At 51.1% G+C, this 20,439-nt stretch overlaps 3 protein-coding genes and 1 non-coding gene across 5 annotated transcripts; 2 read left to right on the top strand and 2 right to left on the bottom strand.

Annotated features, from left to right (window-relative positions):
- Positions 1 to 1,634: 1,634 nt before the first annotated feature.
- On the bottom strand, positions 1,635 to 4,470 carry MBOAT4 (membrane bound ghrelin O-acyltransferase MBOAT4). The gene is made up of 3 exons (XM_074589367.1): positions 4,355 to 4,470; positions 3,587 to 3,802; positions 1,635 to 3,300 (listed from the first exon to the last, which is right to left on the bottom strand). Exons 1-3 carry the CDS (start codon positions 4,468 to 4,470, stop codon positions 2,388 to 2,390), a joined length of 1,245 nt encoding a protein of 414 aa, XP_074445468.1. The 3' UTR covers positions 1,635 to 2,387.
- Positions 4,471 to 9,920: 5,450 nt separating this feature from the next.
- Positions 9,921 to 13,882, bottom strand: LOC141744211 (ribonuclease CL2-like). Of its 2 annotated transcripts, none has more exons than XM_074589653.1 (2): positions 13,610 to 13,882; positions 9,921 to 10,438 (listed from the first exon to the last, which is right to left on the bottom strand). In XM_074589653.1, exons 1-2 carry the CDS (start codon positions 13,622 to 13,624, stop codon positions 10,001 to 10,003), a joined length of 453 nt encoding a protein of 150 aa, XP_074445754.1. In that variant the 5' UTR covers positions 13,625 to 13,882; the 3' UTR covers positions 9,921 to 10,000. The 2 variants fall into 2 exon arrangements, with proteins under 2 accessions (XP_074445754.1, XP_074445752.1); XM_074589651.1 differs by lacking the exon at positions 13,610 to 13,882 and adding an exon at positions 10,745 to 10,832.
- Positions 13,883 to 13,938: 56 nt separating this feature from the next.
- Positions 13,939 to 18,123, top strand: RPS3A (ribosomal protein S3A). The gene is made up of 6 exons (XM_074589650.1): positions 13,939 to 14,072; positions 14,811 to 14,914; positions 16,078 to 16,265; positions 16,441 to 16,649; positions 17,249 to 17,358; positions 17,961 to 18,123. The coding sequence occupies exons 1-6, from the start codon at positions 14,011 to 14,013 to the stop codon at positions 18,080 to 18,082; spliced, it is 795 nt and encodes a 264-aa protein (XP_074445751.1). The 5' UTR covers positions 13,939 to 14,010; the 3' UTR covers positions 18,083 to 18,123.
- Positions 17,615 to 17,684, top strand: LOC141744276 (small nucleolar RNA SNORD73). The gene has a single exon (XR_012587387.1). It is a non-coding gene; the product is annotated as a small nucleolar RNA SNORD73 (small nucleolar RNA).
- Positions 18,124 to 20,439: the final 2,316 nt, after the last annotated feature.

Raw genomic sequence — 20,439 nt, forward strand, 5'->3', positions numbered from 1 at the left:
ATGCATAAGGCTGGGTGCACTGCGAACATGCTCCTCCAACCGATGTGATGCAAGAGCAGCATGATGGGAGAAAGAGAAGCCGGCCTGGCCTCCCTCTGGCCCCTTTCCCTCCATCCAGGCATATAGCAGCCACTCAGCTTGGCAGAGAGGCCAAGCTGCTACTCAGAAAAACTGATTTTCAAAAAGGTTGTGGGCTGCTTTTACTTTTTCACCCCAGAACAAGGCAGAGGTGAGCTGCCCTGCTCTGGCACCAGTTCTGCAGCCCTTGAAGAAGGGGTAGGTTTGGGACACATGGAGAGAGTCCAGCATCAGCTTAGCTGAGGCAGGATGTCACTAGCTGAGCTACCCCCCTCCCAGCTCGAAACAGGGAGAAATTCATGAAGGCTTTCCTTCAGCCTTGATTCGCCTTCAGATCCAGCCTACTTTCTTGGGGGAATTTTAATTCCTCAGGTTTTTTTGACACTTCATACACTTTCTGTGAAACTTTTCCAGGCTTTTTTTTTTTTTCAATCTGTTTGGCTATGGCTGCTGCTGATGGGAGGGGATGGTTCCTTGGCTGGGCACCCATTTGCAATGAATTTCCCCTGATCCCCTTAGGGAGGAGGCCATGCACGCCCCTGCCTGCTGAAAGAATGTGGGACGACTCCAACTGCGGCCGTCAGGAATTTTTTTTATAAACTGGTTTTCTTGTGTCTGACTCTTGGGTCCACTTCCCTCCAACATAGGTGGCAGGAGCCTTCTGGCTTGGGAATCACTCTCCCATGGACCATCCTGGACACATCGCCCTGGAAAGTCTGGCCTTGGGTTGCTGTATGTGGTCTCATGTGGGCCAGCAGAGTGATGGAACAGCTGGAGAACCTGCCCGAAGGAGCCCAGCATGTTTTTCAGAGATCAGATGAAGAGATGACTCAGTTTCTAAGTATGGATATAGGGAATAAGTTGAAGACAACTCTGCAGGACAGCACTGAAGGAGACAGGGCCCAGCCATGACAATTCCAAGCTGTGCTGGCAACGGGAATGTTGTATGTGGGGGAAGTGGCTTTCAAGGCCTGCGTTGGGTACTTAGTGGCACTCAAGAAGTAGCCAAGCATGCAGCCAATCCACATAAACCAAGGTTGGGTCCATTTTTTGTACTTAGTTTCAGTTTAGTGACAAACACTGATACAGGTATTGGCACAGAATCTGCACAGCGTGGGATGTTAACCTGATCAAAATGCTTTCCCTTGAGTTTGGGCACTTGAGACCAGTTCTGGTGTTGGTCTTGGGACCCTGCAGCAGCATGTCCAGCAGACAAGAGACCAAGAGTAGTCTTGCAGCATTTTCAGCTATATTATTTTGAAATTTGGTGGGTGGCTTCTTACTCTCATATAGACAGAAACTCTTAGGTCGATGCTTTCCTGATACGTTCCCCTGTGGTAGTTCACGCTGCTTCTCCAGCCTGAACAGTCCTAGGCTTTTGGGTCCTAGGCATGAACTGGACAAGTGCATTAGGGTTTCTCCTGTGTATCGTGGGGAATGTGACACCTAAGCCGCATCTGAATGTCACAGCCGAGCCTGAGGACTTTTCTGGCTTACTCCCCATTGCCTGTGCTGTCCTCAGCATACCATGGGCAGTAGCCCTCCTTTTCCTAGCAGGCATTCTTGCTCCCATGCCCAGGATCCTCTGCAAGAATGGTGGAGTGGATGGATCATCCCCCTCTTCCCTGTGTAGCAGGGGACACAGTTGACCCTGTGCTCTGGGGGCCAAGCATGTCACCCACTTGATGGGGGGTGGGTATTGCAAGAGATGGCTAATTGGGAACACAGTTTGGGGTCCACCTGACACAGGGACAGTGCTGAGGGGGAACTGCTGGAGGAGCACAGCAGACCCATGCATCTCAGTAGTACTGCTGGGTGGGGAAAGGGATGTTTCTTGCCTTGTGCTGCCCCCAGACAGACTGCCAGCCCCTTTCCCTGTGCCCAGGCTCCCAGTGGTCCGTGCACACAAAAAAGGTGGCAAGGCAGCTCTCTGACAGTGCCTGCTCTTGCCATGGAGGGCAGATTCCCAGGAGCTGGACACAGTTGCCAACTGGTGCATTTGTAGCACAGATGAGTTTGGTGGTGAGGTTGTGTGCTTCCTATGTGAGATGAGGCTGAGACCCAAACCCCCAAGATGACCTCTGGGAAGGCAGTGCTGCTAGAAGCCCTCCTGCCCAACGGTCTGGTGACCTCGCCTCCCTGCTTCAGAGCATTCCTCAAAGCTGGGGGATATCTCAGGACTAAAAGCCAACCTGGTTCTCCAGAGATGCTGTTATATGAGATTGTTTGGCCAATAGCACTTCTCACCCTGCATGCTCATGTGTGCAGGGACATGCCCCACCAGCTGCACAAATTAGCCCGGGAGAGGCTCAGTTCTGCTTTGGCTTCTTGACAAGCAGCAGCAGCATCAGCGTGAGGCCGTAGGAGAGGGGAAGGATGCTGTTGCAGGAAGTCCAGAGCAGGCAGAGCATGGAGAAGCTCTCGGTCTCCACAGCCACCAGGATGTAGGCGACGATGAGCTGTGTGAAGACCCAGGTTGTGCCATGGTAGAGGAGCTTCACACTCTGGGAGGTGGCCCGGGCACTGAGGAAGGGATGGATGCGGTAGTCAGCCTCCACCATGACAGCCCAGCACAGGAAACCAAAGACCTGCCCGGGCCGGAGGCCGTGCCACCAGGCGGAGAAGGCAAAGGTGGCCAGGAGCGGCTGGGCCGGGCAGCGCTGGAAGACAAGTCTCCTCAACCAGCGGGACGTGCTCTTGTTCCAGGTTCGGGCAAAGACGGCCAGGCGGTGGGTGGTCTCCAGCATCCACAGATCGTGGAGGGAAAGGTCTCCCTGGCCCGCCTCTGGCCCGAAGCCCGCCGCCTCGAGGAGGGCCTCATCCAGCACCCAGTGCATATAGTAGGCCAGCCTGAGGAGCAGGGCCCGTGCCCAGAGGCAGGGCAGGCAGCCCAGGCCAGCACAGCCCTGCCTGCCGGCCAGCCCTGCCGCCAGCCCAGCCCGCAGCCCCTGCAGGGCCAGGGCACAGAGGCACCGCTGGCCAACGGCCCTCAGCCGGCAGGGGAGAGCCTCCGAGGACTCGACCTGGGCCCGAAACCTGCTGAAGGAGCACAGGGGACCTCCGAGGAGGGCTGGGAAAAAGAGCAGGTAGCTGCAGAGGGGCAGCACACGCTGCAAAAGCCCCTGGCCCTGCTGGAGCAGCACAACCCCTTCATGGATGTCCAGGCCCAGAGATGTAGCCTTCTGGGTGAGCAGCATGATGGTGGAGAGGGTGATGGCTGGCCTGGAAGGAGAGAGAGAACCTGAGAGCTGCTGAGAGTCCCTTGAAGGGAGCGTTAGAGGCACAGGCACAAGGCAGCACATGTGGGATGTGCTGTCCCACGTCCCCAGAGCGCTGCCATGCCCACAGCATCGGCCACGCACAGCGATGAGGCCAGAGCCAGAGTGGAGACTGATGGAACAGCAAGCCAGTGCGGCTCCGGGGGGGCCCACCACCCTCACAAAATGACCAGGAGGGCCCCCAGCCCACTGAGGGGAAGAGCAGGAAGGAGGCAGAGCCGGGGAGTTACCTGGCATCCTGCAGGTTCAGCTCCTGTCTGCTCAGACCCAGGTGGCAGAGCGTCTGCCAGGACATCTGGAGGGCGAAGACCCAGGTGTGGGCGCGAGCTGGGCTGACAGAGAGGAGGACGAGCACGGAGCCAGCAGCAGGGATGAGGAGCAACACGGCGTAGCTGCCCATGGCTGTGCCAGCAAGGAGACATCCTCCAGCGAGGAGGAATATATACCTAGAAGAGACCAGATGCCCTTTGGCTGCCTTTTGGGGCAAATGCAGCTTGAAACTCCCACCACAGTGTTGATAGCAGAGCTTAGTCTGGGTCCTGCAGCCTCCACAGTCCCTCTGTAGTCTGCCTCGGCCTCTCACGGGGCTGAGGAAACACCAGGGCCATCCTGAGTGCAAGCAGGAATCGGGGAGGGGACAGGACTGGGGCAGATATTGCTGACCCTCTCTGGCCCCCATCCTAATCACACCAGAGACAGTCCCCATACCCTGCCCTGCTCCCCTGGCCCATGTGCTCATCCTGGTACAGCCCTAAACCCATCTCACAATACTGCAGTGCCCGGTCTGGTTGTTTTGTCCTTAACGACCCTGAGCTGGCTCCAATGCAGAGAGAGGGGAATGGCGACAGCTCACATCCAAGCTATACAAACGTCCCTACCCAAGTCAACAGGGACTTACTACCATGTGTCCCGCTGCACCTCTGGCCAGGAGAGCCCCCAGAAAGCATCCACAGGCATGACTTGCCCTCAGCGCGGTGGCAGGGGTGATGACCACATACCGGGCAGTCAGAGAGAGGTGCCCCGTTGCACAGAGATGGTGGAAGAGAGCAGCGAAGGGGAAAGCTGCCAGTCGGTATGGGGCTGCAGGGAGTAGAAGCAGGTCTGCCCAGCACATGGAGCACCTTGTTTCTTCAGCTGTCTCTGATGCCTGGAGAAAGGACTGAGCCAAGGGCTGCTCCGGCTCCTCTTTATATGTGGCAGGACCTCAAAAAAATAGAGCAGAGCGAAGGAAACAGAGGTATCTGCAGGAAGAAGAGCATGTTTTTTGCATTCATCAGTGCTGACCCCTTCAAGCACCTCTGTCCCAAGGTTTGTGTGCAGGTGGAAAAAGCTGGGGTTGGTTATTTGCCCTGCCAGACACCTGGGCCATTACCACGTGCTTCGAAGGCAGCAAGAGTGAGCTGCTGAGATAAGAGCCTCTTTGAGCTGCCACATGTGCCGTGCTGGGATGCACCACAGAGCAAAATCCCCAGGTGCTCCCAGAGGCTTGGTCCTTTCTCTTCACTGCCTCTCAGCTCAGTCCTTCACAGAAAGCCCTGGCTTTTGCCTGGTTCACTTGTTATAGGGTAGCGGTGGGGACATCCCAGTTTTCAAACCCCTGGTCACAGAAAGGAAAGAATGGGTTCTGCCACTTCTCAGTGACAAGGGAAGGTGAGCCCCGTAGCCCCAACACTCAGACCAAGCTACTGGGCCTTTTCATCTACCAGAGATAAAGGAAAAGTGCTATTCTCTCCAATAAGTAAAGAAAAAAAAAAACAAAACAGACTCACAGAGATACTTGTGATGGTAGAAATTAATTGCAGTTAAGCTGTTTAAACTGCGCATTCATTCAAAAATGTGCCGTGTAAGAAAGCAATAGGTCCTCTTTTGGGCCAGACTTGAAAAGTGATTTGAAGAGTCATCTCTAGAGTGACACGAAGCCAGTTGTTATTGCTCTTACAATGCCACCAGCAGTATTTCATGCTAAACAGCCAAAAAACCCCAAGAAAATCAGTCTATAAGACCTGACTCTTCTTTGCGAGATACAGCTAAGAAAAACCAGACAAATTCAAATGGAAAGCTCGTGGATTTTTTTTTAAAAGCTCAGTTGATATCTGCTTTATTTTAGGCATATGAACAGTGTGAGTACAAAGAGGAATACCCTGGAATTTCCTTCTGGAAGAAAAAACCCAACATATTGAAGGGGGAGAAGAAGTAAGGTTTTCCCCTCCCTTTGATGAACGTTTCAAAATATTTAGATTAGTCTGTTATTCAACAAAAAGAGCAAAATTGGTGCCTAAAGTTACAGTAAGAACTGTGCTCATTTAAAAAAGAAATTTTTATTTTAAAAAATATGTCAAGTCTGACTTTTGTGAATGCTTCTACTCTTCACTGAGCTTTTCAAGCTATTGTGATGTTGAAAAGCTTGCCACATTGTTTGGACAGGTTATTTGGTTATAAGAAGGTAGGGGACCAAAACCCCATGGAAAAAATCGTTAGAGCAAATGCTGCAGAGAAGCCAGCTGTATTTTGCTCTATTTGTGCAGGGTATATTTTAAGAGCAAGCGATAGCAGCGGAGAGAAGCTTTTTCCATGTCAATTTTGGCATGCATGGCATGCAGCAACAGCCTGGTTTCACAGGACTCATTCTGCCCAATCCATGGAGCCCAGTATTGACTTTGCTGAGTAAATATTTTTTAAGGCCTTTGCAGTGCCTGCTTAAGCAATTCCTTGCTATGGTTCTGCAAAAATGCCATTGCGTTTCAAGACGCAGAAATTAATTTCCACAGCAGCATTGGAAACGTTAACACACTGCTCATGCCTCTCATTTTATACCATCAGACGCCGGGCGGTGGAAGCGTGGTCTTAGAGCGAGCGTGTGAGCCATAGCGAAGCATGTGAGAGAGCATTATTTGCTTCATTTCCATGTACTAAACAAGCAGCAGTTCCTGGGTAAGGAATTAATTGTTTGGTAGTACAGCAGGTGAGAAGAGCAGGCCGACCACTGTCAGAGCAAACTCCGGGCATGAAATTCAAGCAGATATGACTCACGTACTGGCCTCAGGCTAGTATTCAAAAAGCCTATAGTTGCTTTCTTGGTGGACTATAGTGCTGTTTGGGGAATACTTTTGTTTGCCTGTGGTAATGCAGCCTATACTGATCTGCTGCAGGACACACTGCAAAGTGAAAGGTGTACATTGAAAGTAAAAAAAAACGGTTAAAGAAAAATTCAGACTGACACTGTTTATCTTTTCTCTAGAAAAATGCACATAAATAGGAATGGAGGCCACTAAAATAGGGTTCAGGAAGCCTGGACTGACCTCCTGCCTCAGACTCTCTGCGACCTTAGGAAAGCCGCTTAGCTACCGTCCACAAAACAGAGGTGATAGTTTCTGTCTCCCTGCGGTGTTAATAAGGCAGAATCAACCACAAACCTCGGGACTTTACATTTGGCTGTGATAGGCAGGACGTTAAAGTACCTAAATGAGAAAGGAATTAAGAAATAAATGCAACGGTTTATTAAAACACTGAAATGCAAAAATCCTTCCCGTATTTTCAGGCACCTGTCCCACCCTGGTTTTTTGCTGCTTGTTGCCAGTACAGATTTGCTGACCGCTGCCTGTAGATGGCCCACTGCCGCTTGTGGAAAAGGCCTTTTTGTCTCCCTGAGTAAAGGGCTGCATCCCAGTAGTTTAAGGACAGTGCAGAAGTCTCGTATTGCAGCCGGGACCCCACTCAAGGAGGGCTGAAGTTGTGCCGGGGAAGGGGGAGGAAAGGCATTTCCATAAGTGCTTGTGTAATTTTTTGTATCTTCTGTGCTTCTCGATACCCAGATCAGTAATTAAAAAGGTATAGTAATTGGCAGTAAATTAAATTAAGTGAAATTTCTGCAAGTGACGTTTTTTGCCTGCAGTATGGCCTTGCAACTCTTGAGCTCAGCCACATCAGCTGAACTTGGTGCAGGTGAGGGACCATCCCTGTGCCCTTCCCTGCGCCAGTGGTGGCAAAAGAGGTAATTTATTTTCAAGGCAGAATCCTATTAGGAACTCCTTTGTCTCTTTTGGTGTTGAGACCAAGGCCAGATGGGGACAGATCCACCTGTACTCTTAGGTTTTTGGACATTTAGAACAAGGACTGACAGCACTGGAGACCATCCCCACGCTGGTTCTCCTCAATCTCACCACAGAGCTCCTGAGACAAGAGGTACGCAGCTCCAAGGATCACGCACAGTAGATAGTGAAGGGGAAAAAAGGTCTCGGGCTGCATGCCATCCCCCTTCCCTCCCCTTTCACATGATATGCAAGCCCTGCAGAGAGCTAGTTCTTGCCCTGGCATCTCCTTTTGGAGGTGGCAGGAGCAGCTACAGCTTTTCTGATCCTTGTTATGAAGCCAGAATATCAACTGGTACTTTGCCTCAGAGATAAAGTATGATCCGCATTGCCACTGGCCGCCGGGAAGAGTGGATGTCCTAACACCCTCAGGATGATCCCAATCCCTTTGTGGCTGAGGTGGTTTCCCTTTAGGCTTCACAAAGAACAAACACCAACATATGCTGAAAAGTCAGAGTTGCTTCTTAGCGAAAAACACAGCAGAGGGGTGAACCAACAGCGCAATAATGGGATTGGATGTGCCGGAGGGGTGGAGCTGCTCTGCAGGAAATGGGGAGATGTCAGGAACAACCCAGACTTCCCAGCACACTCAGATAGCCCCAGCATGCAGGGCATCCCAGAACTGGGATTGCTGCTCTGGGGCCTCAGCCGGTGCTCTGGGACTGCTGCTCAGAGCTGTGTCCCCAAGATGGGTGCCACCTCCCCCATGCTCTTCAGAACCTGTAGTGCAAGGTTCATGAGGTAAATCGGAGCCATGATATTTTTCTCTCTCAATGTCAGGACGATCTGAGCTGCCAGAGAACAGATGGAGAGGCTGGAGTCCTCCCCCAGGATGTGAAGAACCAAGGTAGAAAGACACAGAGCAGAGATCAAATCTTTGCTCTTGCAGAGACTCCAGGCATTCCCTCCTGAGAGGGTCAGCCCATCCAGCTCCTCCTATGGCCAAAAGGGAGCAGGGTGGAGAGGTGAATCTGCTGGAAGCTGCCAGGCCAGGAATGCCCCAAATGTCTTTGAAATACCCCAGTTCCTCTCCAGCGTAGAGGGAGTGGAGCCCTCCTCACTGGGGCAGGGCTGAGAGCTGGAGCTCACCAGTCTGTGTAGAGCCCCTTCTGCTGAATTCCAGAAAAGGAGCACCTGAGTTACTCAAGACACACAAGGAAGAGACAACTTGGGCAGGGAGTAATTGAAAAGGATCAGGAAGACCACGTGCTGCGTTTCTTTTCCTCCTCAGCTACAATTTCTGAGTGCGTTTTGGGCTGCCTTTTTGCAGCAACACAGCGCCTGGGTGTCAGCACTTCCACCGGAGTCATCAGGGCTCCCTCGGTAACAGGACCAGAGCAAAGAGGACCACCAGCCTTCTGGGCTGCAGTAGGCAGAGTGTTGCCAGCAGGTCAAGGGAGGCGATCCTGCTCCCCTGCTCAGCACTAGCTGAGTGCTGGATCCAGTGATGGATTCCCCCGTACAAGAGAGACATGGACATACGGGAGAGAGTCCAGAAAGGGCTGCTGATGATGGAGGGAGTGGGGCATCTCTGGCAAGAATGAAGGCTGAGAGACCTGGGACTGTTCAGCCTGGAGAAGACAAGGCTCAGGCAGGTGGAGCTTATGAGTGTACTGATGGGGAGGAATGAAGACAAAGGAGCTGCGCTCTTCTTAGTGGCGCCCACTGACAGGACCAGGGGTGACGAACAGAAGCTGAAACATATGAAATCTCACCCAAACCCAAGAAAATATTAGTTTGTGTATAAGTGTGCATGTAGCGTTTGTGTTGTGTGTGCGTGCTTAAGTGTTGCGTGCATGTTTGGTGTTGCAGGTATGGTGTGTGGTTGTATGCTGTGTGCACAGTGCATGCTTTGAGTGCAGTGTGTGTTTGCCTGTGTGCATGTGTTGTGCTTTTGTGCGTGTTCTGGGTGCATGTGTGTGTGGGGTGGTGGTTCAGGGCTGCGTATGGCCCCAGCCGGTGCTCGGCTCCATGGGGGTACCAAGGGGGCCCAAGAGCAGCCTCAGCCCCAGAGAGACCCCAGATGGGGTCAGAGGCATGTGGGAGAGGGAACCGTGGGGCATGTGAGGGTTTATGGGGCAAGCATGGGGAAAGTTGGAGGTACTCCGGGGGTTATGAGGCACATGGGAGGTTAGGAGACCCTGTGGGAGCTATGGGGCATCTGGGAAAGCAATGTGACACCCAAAGGGTCAGGATACTGGAGGAGAGATTTGGGTCCACATCCAGGGGATTGGGGGGCCCTGGGGGGGCTATGGAGCACCCAGGAAGGGGGAGTCTATGGGGCACAGAAGAGGTCAGAGGCACCCCAGGGGGGCTACGGGACACCCAGGAGGTTGGGAAAACCCGGGGTTTTATGAGGCACACGGGCAGGCCAAGTCCACCTCGGACAGGGTTGGGGGCACCCAAGGGGGCTCAGGGGCACCCAGGGAAGGGTAGGATCGCAGGGTTCCCCCAGAAGCTGATGCCGAAGCCCAGGACTGTGGCACCTCCTTTATTGCAGGCCCCTGATGGAGCCCCCAGAGGGAGGAAGAATCCAAGTCCCCCCGATGTCAAGCCTCACTGGAGGGGTGCGTAGGTGCCAGCGAGGTGCACTGGCAGCCCGCCCACGCAGGAGACCCGCACGTGATGCTGGAGCTGCCGAGCCTGGTAGGTGCAAGGGGGGCGGGTGTTCCCCCCCCGCAGGCGGCAGGCGGTGAGGCCCATGGCTGTCGGGGTGCTGTGGAACCCCTCTGCGTCAGGCATCTGGCTGCAGGCGGCCACCAGGTCTCTGGCCGGTGCATGGACGAAGGTGTTGGTGGGCTTGCAGGGCCGCCCCGGGGCCGTCACCCGCCGGCGCGCCAGCATGGTCTCGCAGTAGCGGTGGGCAGCCAGCGTGAATGTCCGGGGGTAGTCCACATGCTGCCGCAGGAACTTGTCGTAGCGGGTCTCGCCCACCGCCCCTGCCAGTGTGGCCAGCAGAAGGGCCATGCATAGGGCCCAGCCCGCCATGAGCACCTGTGGAAAGTGGGGTCAGGGCCATCTGGAGTTCTGGGACCCCAGTTGGAAATCCCACCCTGGACGCTCGATTCCGCTACAAATTCCCCCTCCCATACACCCTTACAAAACCCCTCTAAATGCACAGAGACCCCCCTCCTTGGACTCCTGGGTCCACTACAGCAACCCCCTTGGACACCTGGGTCCCCTACAGATCCACCCCCTGCCCTGACACCTGGGTGCCCCACATACCCTCCCTCCCACACTGGATGCTGGGGTTCCTCAGAGTCCCCTCCCGCAGACACCCTACATATCCCTCATCCGCACCTCTGTGTGTGCCTCAGTTTCCCTTACGGCCTCGAGGTCTCTGGGATCCCTCCCACATCCCCGCGCCGCTTTTATACTGGACCCAGCTGGGCCCAATGGGCAAGGATCCAGGAGGAGGGGCAGGGCAAAGAGCAAGGTCCAGCAGATGTGCAGGCAGAAGCCAGGCATTCAGGAGGCCCCACTCCCCCTCGCAGGCCCCCCAAGGTCATTAGGTAGTCATTAACAAACCATGTAACTGGCTATGCACATCCCCTCGGGTGCCCCTTGCCATGTTGCCTTAAACCATGCATTCTGGCCTGGGCCACCTGTCCCATGGGGGCAGGACACCTAGGTCCCCTGGGGTGGCAGGGCAAGATACGTAGTTCCCTGGTGAGGGGACAGGATGTCAGCATCACCTCTGGGGCAGCTGACAGACACTCCTGCCCCTCTTGGATGATGTGGTAAGCCCACAGCTGCCTCGCATTGCTTCAGGAGCTATGTGTCCCTTCCCCTGGGCCTCCTGGCATGCAAGGTCATACCTCCGGGAAGTGCCAGGATGCGTTTTGTCCCACCGTTACCTCACGTGTTCCTGGCTGTTCTGCTGAGCAGAGATAAGCAAAGAGCCAGGAGCTGGCCTAAGCCCATCAATAGCTCACACCCTTTTGCCTCGACCATCAGAACCTGGTGGAACCCCAAGGGGAATGTGTCCCCTCCAGAGGGAGAGGCACACATTGCCCAGGAAAGGCTGTCACCACCGGGTGCAAGTGGTCTCCATCCTCCTCGTCAAAGACATGACAGAGACTGTGATGGGAAGTGGCAAATGGAGGATGAGGAAGAAAGTGAACAGGAGTCCTCAGGTGCTCCTCCTCCATGTGAGCAACTAAGCTTGACCCCACCAGTGATTCATGGAGGACAATGACACCAGATGCTGACACTTCATGGGTGGGCCTCAGCACTAGGGCCATGGGCTGCTGAGAGATGCACCCTTTGGGTGTGTGTCACTGTCAGACCTGACCCACTTGTCCCCAAGGACAGCACAGAGCTGCCCCCCTGTCTGCCCCGGGCCAACCATATCCTTCAGTCTGAGATAGGCTTGGTCCTGGGCACCACCTTCCCCAGAAGAGCTGGAAAAGCTCTAAGACTGGCCACGACGAAGGTGGAGAGTGCCCTGCCCTGAGGCTGTGGTGGCATCTCCCCATCTCTACGGCTCTGTAGGCCTCTCAAGAAATCCTCCTCAAAGTTGCATAGCCCCTGCAGTGGGAACAGCCCAGGCACCTGGCCAAAACCTCGCAGACACAGAAGATCAGCACAGCCCCCTTGCTGACTCTCTGAGGCTGACAAGACCCTGCTCCTGCTGGTCATGGAAGCAGGATGGGAGCTCTCATTACCAACCCCCAGACACAGTCTGCCTTCCACTGTCCCAGTGTGGGTGGGAAGGGAATGGTGTCCCCAGGAAGAGGAGGAACAAGCCTGGATGCCTGGCAAGGGTCCGCATCAGCCCTGCATCCCAGTGCTGTCTCTAGCTGGCATGGTACAGGAGCAAGGACTACCTGTGCCAGCGCTTACTCTACCTGGAGGACCCTCAGGCATCCTTGCCAGAGGTTGCTGTGAGGTCCATTGGTGAGCCACAGCCTGTGGTCCCCTCTTGCACAGGGGAGTCCTGACTGCCCAGCGCTGGCCTGGGCACTGCATCTCCCTCTCCCACCCTTGCCCATGCAGGAGAGCTGATGGGAGCCTCCTCCTGCCCCATGCACTCCCCTCGGCTGCTGTCCTGCACAGCCCCAGGGCCAGCCCTGCCTGCAGGGAGGCCTGCAGGATGGTCAGGCTGTCATGGCCTGGTGGGGCTGTGCTGCTGGGGAGCACAGGGGTCATGGGCTGCCTGTGCCTGCAGCTCACTGTGCAGCACACGAGGCATTGGGTAAGAAGCTGCAGACTGTCTGCATGGGTTAGCGAGGGCAGCGTGCCCTGCCCCAGGCAAGGTGGGCTCTGCACCCCTGCGCAGCAGGGAGAGAAGGAATCAGTTGAAGCGCTTGAGGCAACCCAGACCAGCAACGTCTAGCTGTCCCTGTGGCTCCAGCTTCCTCATTGCATGGGAAGCACTGGGAGGGCTAGCGCTGTCTGGAGAGATGCCTGGGGCCTCTGCAGACACAGGGGTTTGATCTCCACTCTCTTTCTATCTCAACCCTGCAGCCCTTGGAGAACGAACACCCTTGGCCTCTGCCATGGCAACACAGACCATCCTCAACCTGAGGCCTCCAGAGGAAAATCCCGTCCAGATTTAACCTGTGCGCTGCGGGCTACTGGCTGCACAGAACCTGCAGGAGACAGCACCTGCCTTTTGGGCTCTTGCTCTGTTCGTACAGTGACAGAGCATGAAACCCTGGGGGGCTCTGCTCCACATCTGCACAAGTTTGATAACCAGTGTCCCCATCCCCAGTGCTGTGCTGCCACCAAGTACTGATGTGTTTGTCCAAACGGCCACAGAGCAAGGACTATGTGCACTCCGGGTGCCATGCGCCTTACTGGCTCCCTAGGGACTCAGGGGTGCATTGTAAGGCCCGCGGAGGAGGTTGGGGTGCCTCATAAAGAAGCTCATGAGGTGTGTGTGGTGGGGCGAGGCCGAAAGCGAGAGAGGCAGTGCAGGGCTCATTCTGTAAGGAAGGCCTGACAACAAACGGCTTAAGAAGAGAGAAAAGCTTTAATAAGGTAGAATAATAAGCAGCAGCATGTAGATAGTGCGTAAACTTGAACGTCTCAAGTAAACCTTACGCCGCAGGCCTGTGCCAGCCCAGGCTGACGGTGACGTGTCTCACGTCCTGCTAAAATTCCAGCGGTCTCAACGGTCAGGATCAAGAGATCTCACCCCTGGACCCACCGGCAGCTCACCTTTCCCAAAGCCATTGCAGGTTACAGACGAAGGTGCGGACAGCGGGGCCTGTGCAGGCCGCGGGGTGGGGCCCAGCAGAGCCGCCGCGGCTTCTTCCGGTTCACCGGCTCCTCCAGCGCAGTCTCTCCCGCAGGGCTCCCCGGCCGCAGGGAGCACCCAGCGGTGCAAGGCGGGTGCCGGAGGCTCCCGAGAGGTGCACGGGGACCACTGGAGAGCCCCAAAAGACTGAAGGAGAATCTGTCCGTCCCCCGGTCCCGCCCCGCCCCGGCCCAGCCCCTCCCGGCCGGCGGCAGCGGCCTAGCTCTCGCGAGAGCGCTGCCACAGTTCTCGCGCCAGCCCCGCTCTCGTATAATCTCGCGCGAGGGGCGGCTTCCGGCCTTTTCGTCGCCCGGGCGGGACCATGGCGGTGGGCAAGAACAAGCGCCTCACCAAGGGCGGCAAGAAAGGCGCCAAGAAGAAAGTGTAAGGGCGGCCGGCGGGGGAGGGGACGGGGTCCGGAGGTGCCGGGCGGGGCGCCGAGGCGGCAGGATGGCGCGGATGCGGGGCGGATGGCGGCCGGGCGGCCGGTGGGAGCGGGCCGCTGCTGTCATGGCGGCGGCCGGGCCCGGGGGTGAACGGCGTGGCGGAGGGCCCGGGGCGGCGGTGGGCCCTGCCGCTGTGAGGGCGCGGGTCCCGGCCCAGCTGGGCTTCCCGCTGCCCCGGCGCCGGGAAGGGCCTCGTGGCGGGGAGAGCCCCGGCCCTGGCTGCCGTCCTGTGGGGCGCGGGCCGAGGCCGTAGCTCACTGTAGGGTAGGAGCGGGGGTGCAGGCTTCATTGGGTCTGGTGCGTTTTAGTCGCAGAAATCAAGAACTAAAACGTGGCTTTCATGGGGAAGTTAAGATGCACGGCTTCTATCGCTCCTGCGAGTTAGCCGGGACTGCAGCGGCGTATAGTGTTTTTTTTGTCAACTTAATGATGTTTTTGCGGTTGATTTCTCTCTTTCTGAAATAAATTGGAATGAATGCCTGCCTCACTGTGGTGGGAAATGATAACTCTCTGTGTTCGCATACTCGCCAACCTGCCCACGTTAAACTCGAAAGCACAAAATGTTGACGTTTGCATTTTTATTTCACAAAACGCATGGGGAGGGAAGGTGTCTTACTTCAGCCTGGTTTAATCTGAGAAAATAATTAAAACTTTTTTCTGCTTTATTTAAATTAAGGGTCGATCCTTTCTCCAAAAAGGACTGGTATGATGTCAAAGCACCAGCGATGTTTAATATCCGAAACATCGGGAAGACACTTGTCACCAGGACTCAAGGAACTAGTGAGTAGTGGGGTTTTATGCAGTAGAGGGAGATGTATTTGTTTCATATACTAGCTCCAAATGAGACTAGATTAAAGAACCAGTGACAAATAGTTTGTGCTTGTAATATTATGAATCTGAAGTTTAAAAAAAAAAGGCTGCTTTAACTTAATTGCTTGCTTTGAGGTGAGTTTTCTTCAGTTGACAGAGTTGTTTAAATAAGTGAGCTTAGTTGCAGGGAAGTTAATGTGGTGCGGTCCTTGTTTGTACAAGAGCATGAAACCATGGATATGATAGATTCAGGATATGCCTGAAGTTTCTAATGAACTGTTGTTGTGGTAACCTGACAAGTTTGATCAAAGTTAGAATTAAGGAGTCATTCTGATTATCACAGAAGGAGACATGGAGACAGTGTTACAGGAGACCTTGCTCATAAGAGGGTCATAAAGACCATCGTGTTAAGAGACTGAAATCTGAAGCTTTTAGGTAACGGGATCTCTCTGTTGAGAGCTAGAATGGCTAACTTAATGCAAGCATATGTACATGTATCAGTGAATGGTAAAGGTTTTTTACGTTATCTGTCACACCTTAGGGAAAGGAAGCCTCTGTTAAAAACACAGGGTGATCCGGCTAGAGGTAACAGTATTTTTGGACGGTTAGCTGTGTACAGTGGCTAAATAGTTGCATTACACTCTTCTGGTTGCACTTAAAAGTTACAAAGGTGATCGTTATTTTGAGCTGTATACATGTGAAACAAGTGTAATAAGGGTCACTCTAAACCAACTATGACCCAGCCAGTGTTAAAATGGTTGTTAGAGGTAGAGCTGTGAAATACCTGTACTTAGGTGTTTGTTGCTGCTTTACCTCTGCTGAGCAAATGTGACTTTTTATTTTTTCATTATCGTTCATAACTTCCAAATACTTTCTAACCCCTCCCTTTAAAAAAATCAACAAAAAACTATTACACGTGCTGGAATCTGCAGTATACTGTTACTTGTGTTCAACATCTGATACAATAATCTTAAAAAGGTTCCTCACAAAGTTAACAGAATATGGTATTTGGTTCTATGAGTTGATTTCGCATCACGTACTGTTAGAAAACGTCAAATGGAAATTCAGTATCTGTTTTGAATAATACTTTTCTAATGTTAATAAAAGGTGGTTTATTTTGTTTCATAATACAGAAATTGCCTCTGATGGACTGAAGGGTCGTGTATTTGAAGTGAGTCTGGCTGACCTGCAGAATGATGAGGTGGCCTTCCGTAAATTTAAACTGATAACTGAGGATGTTCAGGGCAAAAATTGTCTGACCAATTTCCATGGAATGGACCTCACCCGGGATAAAATGTGCTCCATGGTCAAAAAATGGCAGGTACGTAAAGAACAAGGTCTGCATTGTTGCGTGTGCCTTTAGGAAAGGAGGTAACCACTGACGCGTTGTAAACCGATGCTTGAAGTGGCATCAGCAGATCTTAAATGAATGTCAGGTGTGTGGTTTTGAGAAACTTGTCTGTCATGTTGATGATGAATGACCGTTTCTTTTTTAGACGATGATCGAAGCCCATGTAGATGTCAAAACTACCGATGGTTACCTACTGCGCCTCTTCTGCGTGGGTTTTACGAAGAAGCGTAACAACCAAATCCGCAAGACCTCATATGCCCAGCATCAGCAGGTTCGACAGATTCGCAAGAAGATGATGGAAATCATGACCCGAGAGGTCCAAACCAATGACCTGAAAGAAGTTGTCAATAAGCTGTAAGCTTTGGCTGTGTTTTCTTTTTTCTCCCCCACGGTTTAAATAGTTGTTGGTTGGTTAGTTGTTACCGAGTACTTAGGGAATGCTGGTGCTTCATTTACTGTTTGACAGAGACCACGCAAGGTGCCTCTCGTGTTGAAAAGCTAACGTGCCGGTTTTTTGAATACTCTCTCAGTCTCTGCATCATATTTGACTTCCATCAGCCATCATGTTTGCATAAATGTAAAATCAGGCTCTCCAGAGATTTTTGATTCAAGTTTCTACGGGCTAAAATTGTAATTCTGATCAGCTGGGGCTGTGACTGGTCTGGGTTCTTCTGACAGAAGGAAGTTTTCCAAAGTATGGCCTTTACTTCCAAACGTTTGATTGCAAATTTGCTCTCAAAATGAGCACACTTGCACTGCAGCCCTTCTAACATTGCAAGGAAAATGTACTAGAATCTAAAAAAAAATAAATTGTTAGAGTGTGAAGGTAGTACTGAAGCAAAGTTCCATAGAATGTTATGTATTCTTAAAAATTATTTTAAGCATGTGTTGCTGATGAAGAAGCAGGCAAAATTTTTAATGATCTGGTACTAATCTGTCCTCTCATATTGCAGGATCCCAGACAGCATTGGCAAAGACATAGAGAAGGCGTGTCAGTCCATTTACCCTCTTCACGATGTCTATGTCCGCAAGGTTAAGATGCTGAAGAAGCCCAAGTTTGAATGTAAGTCAATTATTGCAAGCATTTAGCGTTCTTAGAGAAGGATATGGGAAGCTGTTACTTTAAAATGTGTTTGCTTTTGGATAAAGATACTAAAGCAGCATCATAAGCTTAAGTAGCTGTAGTAGTAAAAAGGCTTGTCCGTCTAGTCTGACACTTGGCTTTTGGGCTTGAAAGCAAAACAATGATCATTCAGTTTGGAGCTTTTTTGAATTCTTGCCTAAAACTGCTGCTGAACGTTTAAAGGCTTTGTCTTGGGAATGAATGATGACAAAATGTTTCGGTCCCAGATGACATGGAATGATTCCATTTTCCCATTTTCTGACATTCCCATATAACACAGTAGCAGGTTCTTGACTTACCTCTTTTTCAAAAAAAAGGTTCAATTTGCCGTTTCATTATGTAGAGCTTATTTCACTGCTTGTTTTTGTCTGACTGTCAGTTAATGCAGCAGCATCTCCTTGCATGAGCTTTCTGGAATGGACTCAATTGTATCTACATTAGATGTTCTGGTGGTTTAATTCGTATTTGATGAGCAATTCAGTAATGTAAAACTGTTTTAAATAGGTGCATCTCTCACTGTTTACAATACTTTTTCTTTTTAGTGGGCAAGCTGATGGAACTGCATGGTGAAGGCGGTGGTGCTGGAAAACCTTCTGGGGATGAGGCAGGCACCAAAGTAGAGCGAGCTGATGGATACGAGCCGCCCGTGCAAGAGTCTGTCTGAAACTAAAAATTGATTGGAGAATAAAAGTTTTAATATACAGACCTAATGTTTTGTTGCCTGTATTGCTACTGGACAATATTGGTACTGGATATGTGGATGGGTTTTTAATAAGGTAAACCTATTGTCTTGGCTTAAAAAAAGAAGGAAAAAGAAAAAACCTAATTGTTTTGGAGATCCATTTTTTCATGATTGATGTTGTGAGATGGGTGGAAGAAGGTGGGCTGTCCTTCTTGAAAGGTGGAAAGTACAACAGCAAGGATTCTGTATGTTGGTTTTTCCCAGTAGTTTTTGTCCTCACAAAAGAAATCTTGTGGATGTGTGCAGAGGTTGTAGCTTGTGTTGTATCGGTGAAAGGTGCTTCCAAGAGGAGCGTTGTACAAGGCAAATGCGGTGCCACACAGGGAAGCTTAGTATTTCAGAATTTTTTTATTATAAGGACGTCTTAGGGATTTGTCGCACTATTTACTTGAGAAGTGTGTTCAAACTCCTTGGTGGTAATTTATTTGAAACAGCCTGTCATGGGACAGATTTAGTCTCTGGTACTCAAAAGGTGTTAAAAGTTTTAAGTTGTAATTTTGATTATGGAAGCACTGCTAGTTTTGAGGAGTGCAGAAGTGCAGAATATGCTTGAGTAGGGCTGTATGTAGTTTTATAACCTCTATCAGAACAGACAGGGGTAACCATAATCCCAGTTGAAAAACTGGTGGAACTTCAGGGGGACAGAAATTCTACCACAGAAGGGCAATGGTCTATGTTCTGAAAATAAAGCACTTAAAATTACCCAGCATATTACTTGAGTGCTTTTTCCATTATCCGATAACAGTAACACGTATTGGTTTTGCTACTTGTTTGGCTTATGCCAATTTAGAAAATTTCTCTCTGGCTGATACGAGCAGTATTTTGCACTATCAGCATGTTTTGTTTAGAACTGGGCAACAAACCTGAAGTTTGTGCTACTAAATTTTTGGCAAGTTTGTGATTTATAACCTGAGAACACAATGAATAGTACTGGCCTGTTAGGGGAGGTCACAGAGAGCCTGGTGGCTCTTGCAGTCAGCTGGGAAAGCACTTAGGACAAGAAATGGAGGAAAGTAATGAAACGTTACTGTTGCAACAAAGACAGTAGGGGAAAAGTAGAGGGACACTACCCGTGAGGGCTGTGCTCTTCACAGTCAGGGATTTTCACCTTTTCCTAATTGATAATTCTGGTTTGGAGCAAATAATATGCAAAATGAAGGGGTTGTTCTCTAGCCCTTTATTTAGGAGACTGCAAGTGATGCAATTTCATGTTGTAATTTCAAGTTACTACTTTAATGATGATATTTAGAATAGCCCGTGACTTAATATTGAGGTAACTATCTTTATTGGATCATAAATATAGGCCTACTTGTTCTGCTTTTTCCAGGTTGTGTAGTGGAGGGATAGTGAGTGCTCAGAACTTCCATGCTGCTGAAGCAGGAGAAAGGAATAGTGCTGCTTTTAACCTTCTGCTCTTCTCATCTGTACTGCTGAGGCACGTGTCATTCTCCAAGAGTCACAGACAGTCATATTTTTGAGACATAAATTGCAACAAATGCCCTTCACTTCTCTTAACAAAAATGAGAACTGTTCACTGGAGTTAGAAAAACAAACCATGACCACGTGGTGAGGCTGCAAATCCTTGAACCTACTACAGTAAGTCTTAAAACAGGCGTGTACGTATACACACACACACACATATATATGTGTGCGTGCATATATTCAAGCCCTCCATTAGAGTAAGATTTTTCAGAGCTTTCTAGTAATGGATGTGTGTTGGCTGTATTTTTTCTGCTTTGCAATAGTTCCATCAAACAAATCCTAAGGGACGTGCAACTGGTCTGTACCCTGCAGACTAGGAGAGTTAGAAATACTACGGTGGCGTTTCTCAGCTCATTTCTGAAAACCTGCATGTCTTTTATTCTGTTACTTTTTCCTTCAGCTGTAGGTCTGAGGAGTATATGTTGCAAAAAGGCTAGTCCAAGAGGATTTGGGGAAAGAACAAGAATTTGCTTTTTTTCAGGTTTTTTTCATGTATGTTTTGGAACAGTAGCCTGCTGGCATTACCACATAGGGGTTCTGGGCAAATGTGTGCTTTACAAAATTATTTCGGGGGGGTGAAGTAAGCAGGAAGGAAAATTTTGTGCATCCTCTGTATTCTCTATACAAGCATCAGCTGGAAAATCATGATGTATGAGTAGCAGCAATCAGCAGAGCACGCTGAAAGTATGTGTGGAATTGCTAATTGGCTCAGGCTCGGCCCATGTCTGCATCACAAGTAACCCTGCTGTGGCAACAGCAGAGCATCACCATCTTGCATGAGAGCCAGGGACAATTCT

This window comes from Larus michahellis, chromosome 5 (assembly GCF_964199755.1).
Source record: "Larus michahellis chromosome 5, bLarMic1.1, whole genome shotgun sequence".
Classification (NCBI taxonomy): Eukaryota; Metazoa; Chordata; class Aves; order Charadriiformes; family Laridae; genus Larus; species Larus michahellis.

What these genes read in the sequence shown, in the direction of transcription:
- MBOAT4 (XM_074589367.1), bottom strand. Translation starts at nt 4,470, where the DNA reads ATGTGCTGGGCAGACCTGCTTCTACTCCCTGCAGCCCCATACCGACTG. An exon ending in CACCTCTCTCTGACTGCCCG is followed by an intron (nt 3,803 to 4,354) that starts GTATGTGGTCAT and finishes GGTCTCTTCTAG; the next exon opens with GTATATATTCCTCCTCGCTG. An exon ending in CTGAACCTGCAGGATGCCAG is followed by an intron (nt 3,301 to 3,586) that starts GTAACTCCCCGG and finishes CTCTCCTTCCAG; the next exon opens with GCCAGCCATCACCCTCTCCA.
- RPS3A (XM_074589650.1), top strand. Translation starts at nt 14,011, where the DNA reads ATGGCGGTGGGCAAGAACAAGCGCCTCACCAAGGGCGGCAAGAAAGGC. An exon ending in AAAGGCGCCAAGAAGAAAGT is followed by an intron (nt 14,073 to 14,810) that starts GTAAGGGCGGCC and finishes ATTTAAATTAAG; the next exon opens with GGTCGATCCTTTCTCCAAAA. An exon ending in GAAGAAGCCCAAGTTTGAAT is followed by an intron (nt 17,359 to 17,960) that starts GTAAGTCAATTA and finishes TTTTCTTTTTAG; the next exon opens with TGGGCAAGCTGATGGAACTG.